General features: G+C 42.5%; 1 protein-coding gene across 1 annotated transcript in view; it reads right to left on the reverse strand.

The window, feature by feature from the left end:
- BOK (BCL2 family apoptosis regulator BOK) overlaps positions 1-13,358 on the reverse strand; it is a 48,597-nt gene that overhangs the window by 22,225 nt on the left and 13,014 nt on the right. The window contains exon 2 of the mRNA XM_073625763.1: positions 6,069-6,412. Coding sequence (XP_073481864.1) covers positions 6,069-6,294 — 226 coding nt within the window. The 5' untranslated portion in view covers positions 6,295-6,412. The remainder of the gene's footprint in view (positions 1-6,068; positions 6,413-13,358) is intronic.

Here is a 13,358-nt window from a genome sequence, read left to right on the forward strand (position 1 = left end):
GTTGCTAGAGGTTACAGCACATTATTAGTGCTCACTGATTGGGTCCTAGAGGTTACTGCATATTCTTACCACTTAATGATTGGTTGCAAGAGGTTAGTGCACAGCATTACTGCTCACTGATTGGTTGCTAAGGATTACAGCACATCATCTCCTCACTGCCTGCACACCATAGACTGGGGAGGGGAGGGAACCCATCAATAGACAGAAAACTCCTAGGAATCCTCGGACTCCTGGGATCAGTGGCAATGCTAGGGGAGGGGGGTGGGATCAGTGGCATAGCTGGGGGGGAGTGAGCAGTGGCAATGCTGGGGGATTCATGGGATCAGTGGCAGTGGTGGGGGGTGGGATTAGTTAGGAGGCAGTACACAGTGACAATATCTGAATCATGTAGAGCAAAGCTGAACATTTTTGGCAAGTATATAGTGGGGGATTTTACCAATGTAATGGGGAAATTACAATGCCCACCAATGTGAGTGAATTTTACGCCACCCACCAAAAAATAAGAGGGATTTCTACACTGACACCAATGTAATAAGAGCATTTACACCAACCACCAGTGTAAGGGGGGACATACAATGACCTCCATGTAAGGGGGAATTTACACTGACAAACATTGTCAAGGAGATTTGTACTGACCACCAATGTAAGGAGACACTTCTACACTGACCACCAATGTAATGGGGGATTTTACATCAACAGCCAATAAAGGGGCGTTTTACATCAACAGCCACTGCACTACACTGGCCATGAATGTAAGGAGGATTTACACTCATCACCAATTTAAAGGGGGCTTCTACATGGACCATCAATGTAAGGGAGGATTTGAAACTGACCACAAATGCAAGTTTGGATTTTTTAACGATTACCAATATAAAGAGGAGTTTCTACACTGGCCACCAATGTAATGGGGATTTACACTGACCAGTGGCGGAAGTATAGGGGTCGCTGAGGTCGCCATGGCGACTGGGCCCCATGCTGCAGGGGGCCCTTGAGGGCCCCCCTGTTTATCTGGATAGGAGGAGCGGCTGAGATCGATCTCCCCATTGTTAGCCGACCTGTAATCGGCACTGTGCGGGGAGCCTGTCACACTGATCTAAAGTGAAAGCAGTGTGTGCTGTGCTCTTTGTCTCCCCCTACAGTGCAGTACCCGACAGGAAGAGGTGAGGTAAAGCACTGCCGTTTTTAAAAAGGCTTTCTGTAAGTGTGTGTTCATGTATGTTCATATGTATGTTCATGTATGTTTATATGTGTGTTCATGTATGTTCATATGTGTGTTCATGTATGTTTATATGTGTGTTCATGTATGTGTTTATATGTGTGTTCATGTATGTTTACATGTGTGTTCATGTATGTTCATATGTATGTTCATGTATGTTTATATGTGTGTTCATGTATGTTCATATGTGTGTTCATGTATGTTTATATGTGTGTTCATGTATGTGTTTATATGTGTGTTCATGTATGTTTACATGTGTGTTCATGTATGTTCATATGTATGTTCATGTATGTTTATATGTGTGTTCATGTATGTTCATATGTGTGCTCATGTATGTTTATATGTGTGTTCATGTATGTTCATATGTGTGCTCATGTATGTTTATATGTGTGTTCATGTATGTGTTTATATGTGTGTTCATGTATGTTTATATGTGTGTTCATCTATGTTTATATGTGTGTTCATGTATGTGTTTATATGTGTGTTCATGTATGTTTACATGTGTGTTCATGTATGTTTATATGTGTGTTCATGTATGTGTTTATATGTGTGTTCATGTATGTTTATATGTGTGTTCATATGTGTTTATATGTGTGTTCATGTATGTTTATATGTGTGTTCATGTATGTTTATATGTGTGTTCATGTATGTGTTTATATGTGTGTTCATGTATGTTTACATGTGTGTTCATCTATGTTTATATGTGTGTTCATGTATGTTTACATGTGTGTTCATGTATGTTTATATGTGTGTTCATGTATGTGTTTATATGTGTGTTCATGTATGTTTATATGTGTGTTCATATGTGTTTATATGTGTGTTCATGTATGTTTATATGTGTGTTCATGTATGTGTTTATATGTGTGTTCATGTATGTTTATATGTGTGTTCATGTATGTGTTTATATGTGTGTTCATATGTGTTTATATGTGTGTTCATGTATGTTTATATGTGTGTTCATGTATGTTTATATGTGTGTTCATGTATGTGTTTATATGTGTGTTCATGTATGTGTTTATATGTGTGTTCATGTATGTGTTTGCATGTGTTTATGTGTGTATTTATATATGTATATGTGTTTGTGTGTGTATATACAGTATATGTGTGTGTATATTATGTGTGTGTTTATCTATGTGTATGTGTGTGTGTGTTTAGATGCAGTGGTGGTCCGCGCATTAAGGGCGCACTGGGTGCCGCCCCCTCTCTCCAGTCACCCCTCTATCACCAATAGATAGATTCATGCATTGCATGAATCTATCAATGGCCGCCGCTGCCACCCCCTATTCAGGCGCCCAGCCCCTTTTTGGGCGCAGGGAACCTGAATTACAGCGGCAGGGGGTGTTTTTGAAGCACCGGATTAGAGCCATAGGCTCTAATAGGCATCAAAAAAGGTGATCTCACAGGCCACTCAGCTGTGTTAGAAAAGCGAATGACTATTCGCTTTCCTAACACTAAACTGCTTCTCCACCAATCAGGTGCTCGGGTCTGTTACCTGTCACCTGATTGGCTGAAACGTCAGGCGCCGCTATTGGACGCCTATCAGGAGGAGAGGACGGGAGATGTGGACAGCAGGAGATGCATGGAGGACCTCACTCGTCGCAGTCACCCGCTGCCCCACCAAGAAAGGGTAAGTGCCGATGAGCGGTCGGGGGTCACACTGGGGGCATTCAAGGGCACACTGGCAGCATTTGATGGGCACACTGGCTGCGTTTGATGGGCACACTGGTTGCGTTTGATGGGCACAGTGGCAGCATTTGGCACAGTGGCTGCGTTTGATGGAACACTGGCAGCATTTAATGGGCACAGTGGCAGCGTTTGATGGGCACACTGGCAGCATTTGATGGGCACACTGGCTGCGTTTGATGGGCACACTGGTTGCGTTTGATGGGCACAGTGGCAGCATTTGGCACAGTGGCTGCATTTGATGGAACACTGGCAGCATTTAATGGGCACAGTGGCAGCGTTTGATGGGCACACTGGCAGCATTTGATGGGCACACTGGCAGCATTTAAGTGGCACAGTGGCAGCATTTTATGGGCACAGTGGCAGCAATTGATGGCACAGTGGCTGCATTTGATGGCACACTGGCAGCATTTTAGTGGCACAGTGGCAGCGTTTGATGGGCACAGTGGCACCGTTTGATGGGCACAGTGGCAGTGTTTGATGGGCACACTGGCAGCGTTTGATGGGCACAGTGGCTGCGTTTGATGGGCACAATGGCTGTGTTTGTTGGGCACAGTGGCTGCGTTTGATGGGCACAGTGGCTGCGTTTGATGGGCACAGTGGCAGCGTTTGGCACAGTGGCTGCGTTTGATGGCACACTGGCAGCATTTAAGTGGCACAGTGGCTGCAATTTATGGGCACAGTGGCTGCAATTGATGGGCACAGTGGCAGCGTTTGATGGGCACAGTGGCTCCATTTGATGATTTTTTTTCAAAAAATGTTTGCGCCCCCAAAAAATTTTTGCGCACCAGCCGCCACTGTTTAGATGTATGTATGCACATTTTATGTATGCACGTTTAATCCTGACACCCTATATGTGTACAATCAGGACTGATTTTTTTTTTCTTGCTCGTTCAATGTACCAACAACAAAATGCTATTCCTCTGAAAAGCGATCCATGCTCAGATCACTTTTCAGAGGCATTTGACAGCCGGTAAAGAGGCAATATGTTGCCTCCTGACCACCTGTTTTAACCCCTTAAAGTGATTGTAAAGGTTTTTTTTTTAAATAACAAACATGTCATAACTTCATTGTGCAGTTAGTTTTGCACAGAGTGGCCCCGAACACCGGCTTCTGGGGTCCCTCGGCGGCTCTCGCGGCTCCTCCTCTTATCAGACATCCCCCTAGGAAAAGCACTGTCCAGGGGTCAGGGGGGCCCTTCATGATTTCTTGCATCGGGGCCCTGAAGGTTTTAGTTACGCCACTGACACTGACCACTAATATAATAGAAGCTTTCACAGTAAACACCAATGTAAAGAGTGATTTACACTGACCACCAATGTAAGGGGGACCTTCACACTGGCCACTAGTGTGAATGAAAGGATTGTACACCACGCCCCAATGTAATGAGAAGATTTACACTGACCACCAATGTAACTGAGACATTTATCCTGCGTTCACATTTGTGTGTGTCAGGAATACATGCAAAATTGCTTTCCTGACACCACAGAAACATGCTGCCCTTTATCAGATACACAGAAGTGCTGTTAATTGTTAATGACACCCTCATGCATCGGCTGAGATGTGTGTATTCACATGCACCAAAATTCAGGGTGCTGTGGCACCATGTTCTTTTGAAGAAGGGTTCCAACTCCAATTTGTTTACCTTTGCAGAACAGGCTGATGTTAGACTTAATGACTATAGTTTCAAGCATGCTCCTTTACCTCTCCAGTGGGCAGCATCCAGCAGAAGTGATGGCAGATATGACCTCAGGGGGACATGATATACATATGAATGCTGCCTCTATTTACATATCAGTGCCACGGCCCACAACTAGTTACATATCAATGCAGGTTATTTACATGTAAACACAGGGTCTGCAGGTGAGTCATTTGTACATGGTAATAGGGCAGAGCTGGGCAGCAGCAACAGAACTTTACATTGAGATATCCAGACACAGCACGGGACTAAAACTTCAAGGGATAAGGGAATTTAAACTGGTATAGTTGGGTAGTATGAGACAGCTGCTTTGGGCCCCACAACAATGATGGGGCCAGGGCAGCAGACCCTTTTCCCCTGCCTAAAAACGGTCCTGCCAAACCACCCCAAAGTAGGGACTACCAAAAACTTGACTCTAAAGCAATCTCAATGGTTGGACCACCAAAGAGACACCCCAAAAATTACCAAAATATAAATGTGTACTGCTCTCCCTGTATTTCATGCATTTTCAAGTTAGGCATGTACACAAAATTATACTTTATTAATCAAATACATGTTAAAAGCATATGTACATGCATTAACTGATACAACAATTGATTCCATAGGGGTATTATAAAGATGAATGGAGATTGGTGCTTTTAGCGTGTATCTATAGGCATGTGCACGGGGTGTGATGGATGTGCCTGGACACACCCCAATCACCCTGTGCGACACAGATTCCCCCTGCTGAACGCCCTCCCATGGCAGCTGAGGCTACAGAGAAAAGGACTGGGGGATCTCTGTCCTCAGTCTCTTTCTCTGCTATTTCACCAAAGCCAATGGGGCTCCTTACAAATTGTAAACAAATAATAATACAAAATAATATTGAAAATAAATACTTAAAACAAATAAAATTGTAAAAATAGTAAAAAATACAAATGTAAAAAATAATAACAAAATAAAATAATAAAAATAAAAAAATACTGACACCATCCACTTCCCTACTGAAACCAATTTCTGCCCTACTGACACCGTCCACTGCTCTACTCACACCGTCCACTGCCCTACTGACACTAATCTCTGCCCTACTGACAAAGTCCACTTCCCTACAGACACTGTCTACTGCTTTACTGACAGACATCATCCACTGTCCTACTGATACCAGCCTCTGCCCTACTGACACTGTCCACTGCTCTATCGCACGTGTGTGTTTGAGCTTTGAGGTGCACACCCTAATGCAATAGGCTGCGCACACCTATGCATGTATCTTTATAATAAAGTATCATACTGTGAGCATGCATAGCTTGAATGCTAATTAAATGCAGTTTTAGATATAAAATACAGACCAGTGTGACACATTTACATTTTGACATCTTTGGTAGTTCAAAGATTGAGATGGTTTTACAGTGATATTTGATTATTTGGAATTTTTAAAATACTGCCTTTACATGGATTGAATGTATTTTTGTGTGTGAGTTCTCTTTTACCGACCTAGCCTCAGGAAGGTGGCTGATACCTCCGCCATACGTCCTCCTACTGAAGAAGAGATCCCATGTTCTGGTTTGTTCCATCCAAGACCAGCACGCTGGAGTCGGGCCTGGATAAAGTCTCTGCACAATGCTTTCCCCTGTGCTACCAGCTCCTTGTCAGTTGGGGATCTGTCAAACACCTCAAATACTTCTGCAGCAAAAACAGAAGAGCGACGTAGCATCTCCATTGTTACAGTCTTGACCTTCAGACGTGGGCAAGAGTCTCTATAAGCATTTAAAGATACATATGGGTTCAACGTAGATTGTGGTATACAGCGTCCTGTGAGTCCACGCTTGGGTTGCCGCCTGGAAGAAAGCACATGACATGACTTAAAATAACAGCCATATTAATGCCTTGTATTTTTTTCATAAAAGAAGGATTTTATAGTCATCCAAAAAGTTTTGTTTCCCTAACTTTAACCAAAATGATCTCTACAAATCTCATAATACAGCTACATCAGCATACTTTCTCTGTTCCATTTTATGCTTCAGACAAAAGCCAACGAGTGTAATGTGATGCTATGTAAAGTTATTTTTGGACTGTTCATGTTCTGGGAAAAGTTACATGTTTATTTTAAAACTGTCAACGCTGTTTCAATAGTGTTCCACATTATCTATAGCCTAAAAGAGAAGCATGGTCAACATAACATGGTCAACATTTATCTAACATAATCACAGGCTGTGTGTATTTTATTTGTGCTTCAGAGTTTTAGCAGATATGAAGGTACCTCATTTCTGAGTGCTTGCTGCTAATTACAAAAGTTTGTAATAAGAATATGGGGTGGGGGGGCATGGTGGGGGTCCCTGGTAGATCCGATCGCTTTGTGTATAGTACCTTTTGAACCTCACGGACCACTAAACCCACAACTTTGAAACCCACGGACCACGGACATGAATTTTACATGCCTTATACACACAATGCTCCAGCTCTCTAAGGGATCACACTGCTCCCTTAAACACACAATGCTCCGGCTCTCTGCCTCCCTCTGCCCCCCACAGTCTGCATCACACTGCTGACTCATGACTCATCATTGGATCTCACCTCCTTATCCAGCCATGTGCTTGAGCACCATGCTCTTCCCACAGTCTGTGATCAGCACTGCCATTGGAAGTCCCCTCCTTCTTCATCTCCTCTCTGCACTACTTACTCCCTCTGAGTTCACAGCAGCCGAAACTACTGATTTGTAGCAGAACCCCTGGGGACCACCAAAAGTTTCTCCTGGACCATCAGTGATCCACAGATCATCTGGTTGGTAATGTAGAAGACTACATAAGGAAAACATCATGTTGAACACAAGCTTAATTTTTTGACAGTACCCTAATTGTCATGCCATTTTAAAACTGGTACAGCTTGGTCAAGCACCTCTTTCCATTTAACTTTGACCAATGTTTTCTACCTATGAGACACCTGTGTACTATTTATGGGTTGCCTACTCCATGATCGCAGAACCAAATCCCTCCCCATTCCCTACCTTATTTTTGCTCATCATACAACTATATCTGTACCCTGTTTTACTTGTTTTCTTCTGTTTGTAAACCATAGATATAATCTCCCCATGTGCAATGATATCAATGTCTTCAATATCTCTATCATCACCAACACCAACCCCAATGGTTTAATAAAATGTTATCTAAGCAACAATGGTTTTATTCCCAGTCAAGATGCTACATACATAGAGTTTGCATATTCTCCCCATGTTCTTCCTCTGCTTACTCTGGTTTCCTCCCACACTCTTTGACATGTTGGTAGGTTATATTGGCCTTTCTATGTGTATGTATGCATGTAAGGAAGGCACCATAGATTGTACGGTCCTTCAAGGCAGAGACTGATGTGAATGTACAACATGTAACATGCTGCATAAAAATTGTTGGCGCTTTATAAATACCTGTAATAAAAACATTTCTATCATTGATATGAAAGCGCATTTATCACTCGCTACTTTGGCACACATTTATCACACCCAAAGACTGACACCATGTATGCTATTTACATGTTGTCCCAAACTGACATCCAAAAATAGCTCCGAAGCTTATCCAAACCCTTAAACCTTGGCCTAACCCCTAAATCTAACCCTTAATCTCAGTTTAAGTCCCAAGTGTAAGCTTAAACTTAAAGCAGCATTTGTGCTATAATGGTAATAGACACTATTACAGAGATAGCAATGCCAACAATACTATCAAAAAATGTAATGCCAGAAATCAAAATGAAAACGTAATATACTATGCTATGTATGTTGAGGCGTTAGCTTTGAGGTATAGTGTAAAATAAAAATAACAAATAAAACCATATAAACCCGTGCCGACTTCCTGATGATGCCTTTTGGTGAAATGCATTGAGGTCTAACTACTGGCGGAAATTCCAAGTCTCTATCGACGTCATGTCCCTTCCGGTTGGAACACACACCCGCTCGGTAACACGAACAGAGGCGAGGACTGTAACGCTAAGGCTTTGCATAGTGGGTGCTGCTACAAGGCACAAGCAAATGTGAGTGCATTGTTAAATACATTTTAATTAACTTGATCTTAATAAACGTTTTGCACAATTATCATGTATTGTTCTCTCATTCTGAGATTGAAAGTTAAATCAGAGAATGCCAAGGATACACCTAACATAAAGTTTCGATCTTCCAGAGCGGTGAGGGTCCTGGTGGCCCAAAAGGCTCTGGTGAGGGTCCCCCTTACACTAGGTGGTAGAGCACATTATATAAAAAGAGCACAGAATACTAAGGGCACTTACACACTGGGGCGGTGAGAGCATCATCAGTAAAGCGCTGCTAGTTTTAGTGGCAATTTACCTCCGTTTTAGCTGCGCTTTTCGGCCGCTAGTGGGGCGCTTTTAACCATGTTAGCGGCCGAAGAAGGGGTTAATATTGCACGTAAAGCGCCGGCTGCCGAATCGCTTTGCAGGCGCTTTGGCAGCGCTGCCCATTGATTTCAATGGGCAGGGCGTTTTAGGAGCAGTGTATACACCGCTCCTAAACTGCCCCAAAGATGTTGCTTGCAGGACTTTTTTTAACGTCCCGCAAGTGCACTCCCCCAATGTGAAAGCACTCAGGCTTTCACACTGGAGTGACAGGAGAGGCGCTTTTCAGGAGCTTTACAGGCATTATTTTTAGCGCTAAAACACCTGTAAAGTGCCTCAGTGTGAAAGTGGCCTAAGGAAAGCATGCATCACTAATGCACATGTGGTGGCAAGCAAAGAAGTGGATTTGAAGATAATAATTTGTATTATAAGGACTTTTTTCTTATATGTTTACAATTGGTGTTGGCAAGTGTTTTTCATAGTCAAACTGTTGGAGGCTGTGATTCACTTTAGCTGCATGGTTTTATACGGTTTTATTATCACTTTTAATTTACACTTTACATTAAAGCTATCGGCTCAACATACATAGCATAGAATATTTGTTCAGGCAGATGCCTGAAATTGATGGCAGCGGCTGATTATTGATAGAAACTGCACACTAAGGGTGCTGTTAAGTTAAAACGTAATATATATTGATGAAAATTCATCGGACACATACACTACATCAGTTTAATATGATGAAAAATCCACACCAATATGTCCTTGCTCTACAGTCCAATTTTCTTGTTTTCTTCTTACATCTCTAATGATATATCCATATGTGCATGTACATAGCTGAAATGTATTTAACCTTATATTAATCATCTCCAGTGGTTATATCATATAGGGAGGAGATATATCATATGTATTCATGCGGCTTAATTTAGAACAAGGTCATTTTCCCCGCCATCTCAATTAGACATTAGAGTACATTGTGTACTACGTGTTTACGCCTGTCACTTGTACAACCATTTTAGTTGATGTACTGAAGTTAAACAACTATGGCTTGCTTTATAGCTGAATGTTCTTGGCTGGAAACAATTAGCAACTGGCATTTTACTGGTGACGGCTCCACTTTGCAGGATGACTTGGCTCAGTTGAGTTCTCTGAAAATACACTCACTATTTTTAACAGTTTGGGTGACAAATGTAGCAAGGCACTCATGAAAAGTCTACATAAATAACACTTGCTTTTGGGATATTTCTGCACTGTGTGCAAGTACCATTGTTCAAAACGACTTTCCATTTAGTAAGGAATTTATGTATATTACATTAAACCATTTCTCTTTCCTAAAATAAGTTTATTAATAAGCATAAATTAATACTTTTTAAAATTGTACTCAGAGGCAGTGGCAGCCCATCCAGTAGGGGCACACAGGCGCTGCCCCCCCTATCCATGCGTCCGGCCCCCTAATCTACATGCATGGCTCCGGATGCGTGGATTCCAAAGGGGGGGGGTTTTCTTTAAAGCACGTGATTAGAGCCAGAGGCTATAATAGGCTTCAAAAAAAGGTGGGCTCAGGGCGCAGAGCACTGCGCTCTGAGCCCACCCAGTTGTGTGAGAATAGCGAATTAATATTCGCTATTCTCACACTGATTCTTCTCCCAGCAAGTGGGTCATGAGACCAGTTTCCCGATTGGCCGAAAGGAGAAGCCAAGGGGGAGGAGGGAGTGACCAGTTCTTGAACAGAGGCAAGGTACGGATTACTGCACATATCTGACACCATGCCACATACCAGAGAAAATCAAAAACTTGGTGGCACGATTGTAAAACGAAGTTTAAAGTGATTGTAAAGGTTCATTTTTTAAAAATTTTTAAATAACAAATATGTTATACCTACCTGCTCTGTGGAAGGGTTTTTGCATGGAACGGCCCTGGTCCTCCTTTTCTGGGGTCCCCATGGCACTCCTGTCTCCTCCTCTTCATCGGGTTCCCCCATGGAGAGCCACTTTCCATGGGAGCACCCGTGCGGGCGCGCTCCCGAGTCCTGCTGCTGCTGCGTCCTTTGACAACAGGACTCGGCCTCACCCCCTGGCTCCTGCTGCTATCAATCTATCCAATGAGGACCCGAGACAGCAGCTGGAGCTGCTGGGCTCGTGCTCGCCACTGGAACTATCGGGTTCAGGTAAGAAAAAGGGGGGCTATGGGGGCAGCTGCAGCACAGACACCATGCCACATACCAGAGAAAATCAGAATATTGGTGGCACGATTGTAAAACGAAGTTTAAAGTGATTGTAAAGGTTCATTTTTTTTATTTTTAAATAACAAACATGTTATACTTACCTGCTCTGTGTAAGGATTTTGCACGGAACGGCCCCGGTCCTCCTTTTCTGGGGACCCCGTGGCACTCCTGTCTCCTTCTCTTCATCGAGTGCCCCCATGGAGAGCCACTTTCCATGGGAGCACCCGTGCGGGCGCGCTCCGGAGTCCTGCTGCTGCGTCCATTCACACAGACAGCAGGACTCGGCCTCACCCCCTGGCTCCTGATGCTATCAATCTATCCAATGAGGAACCGAGACAGCGGCTGGAGCTGCTGGGCTTGTGCTCGTCGCTGGAACTATCGGGTTCAGGTTCAGGTTTGTTCCACTTGAACCTTTCTTCTAGATTGTAAGCTCTAAGGAGCATAGCCCTCTGATCCCTCCTGTATTGAATTGTATTGTAATTGTACTGTCTTCCCCAATGTTGTAAAGTGCTGCGCAAACTGTTGGCGCCATATAAATCCTGTATAATAATAATAATCTTCATTGAAAGCCTGCAATTATAATCCATTAGGACAATAACAGCTATCACTTAAAGGATAGATACACTTCTATACAGTGCTGCAATGTTGTTTAGTGAAATAAAATAATGCAACTGGGCCTAGATCAGAAGATCCGACTAAAAATAAAAATAAAATAAAATAAAAATAAAGATAAAACAAAAATTTAAACAAAATTAAAATAAAGTAAAATAAAATAAAAATAAACGAGCATTTATCTTTTTTATGTAAACAATGAACTCGTATAGAATTAATGAATCATATAATTTTGTTCTTCCTCTTCATGAATTTTAAAATAACAAATTTATGTACGTTGTTTTTAAAGTATTTGTATTTGGCAATAAAGTTTTTTGTTATCACTTGGCAATGACAGGAAATGATGTTATCAAAAGGAAGTTGGTGTTTGATTACACCCTATGGTTTTGGTTTCTACTATTGGCTAATTGGAGAGGAGGTGACCGCTCCTTTGTATATAAAGGAGGAGGGGAGAAACGCGTCAATGTATTTCCAGTTTCACTAACCAGTGACGCAACTCCTGCTATTCGTGGAACTCACGCCATACAGCGGCGAACCCAGAACTTACTGATGCCTGTTTTACAGAGCCGTCTTGTGAGTGCCATTTGTTTGATTGTGCATTTGATTTAGTATTAGCAGTACTTCACTATCGGCTTTTTTATCTCTGTTTCCCATTATGAATGATCTACTTTGGTCCATCCACATGAATATCTGCATGGAAGCTTCTCTGAGAGTCCAGTTTTTACACATCAGATCTTTTAGATCACAGCCCTATTGACCCCTAAACTGCAAAGCTGAGGGTCCATTAACTCCGGTGAGTGGGGTCACAAGAGAGAAGTGTGGCACTTGAAAAATCCTATCCTGAACCACGAAGCACTAGAATTTTCATTTGGAGCACTTAGCACTTTATTCATTATATATGTATAGAACTTGTCAATATTGACACAGTCAATAATATACAAGCACATTATCACGTTAATGCTTTATATTCTGCTAGTGCTGTTAATTTATGTATTCATCCTGACAAGATGCCACCAGCACACCTGTCTTTACACATCATAGTTTTCCTCCAGCAATGTACAGGACCCAAATCTGAAAGAAATTGCTGGATTGGGGATACTGTGCATAAGGCTTTTTACTGGAAGTTAGTGAGTTAAAGGGGGACTAAAGTTTTGGGATCCCCAGGAGCTCTCACCATAACATGCATGCATGGACAGCATGTTTTCACATTATGGCACACTTTTTTTGTGAAGTGCTCTTCTCCAGCTATGCTATGTCATATATGGTGCTCCATTGCTACCTTTTGCATCTTATCCAAGTCTTCTTCCAGATCTGGAGTTATCAGCCTTTCCTAATGGCTATCCAATATGACATACCTCCCACACAGTTACCTAGGCAACCTTTGTCCTGGCACTCAGCAATTACATGGACAGCTGTCAATTTGTACAAAGATTGCTAGCAAGGCAGGGGAAAAGATTTTGTAGTAGAAGAGACATACAGGCTACCTTCTAGATTTAAAAACACCTTTAGTTCCACTTTAGGCCTAATGCACACTCAATAATTACCCCCGATACATGAAACATTGGTGCACCGCCAGGCCCTGCAGAAAGCAGTGTGGCAACCTCTATGACAATTTG

The sequence above is a fragment of the Aquarana catesbeiana genome, linkage group LG04, assembly GCF_042186555.1.
Source record: "Aquarana catesbeiana isolate 2022-GZ linkage group LG04, ASM4218655v1, whole genome shotgun sequence".
NCBI classification, from domain to species: Eukaryota; Metazoa; Chordata; class Amphibia; order Anura; family Ranidae; genus Aquarana; species Aquarana catesbeiana.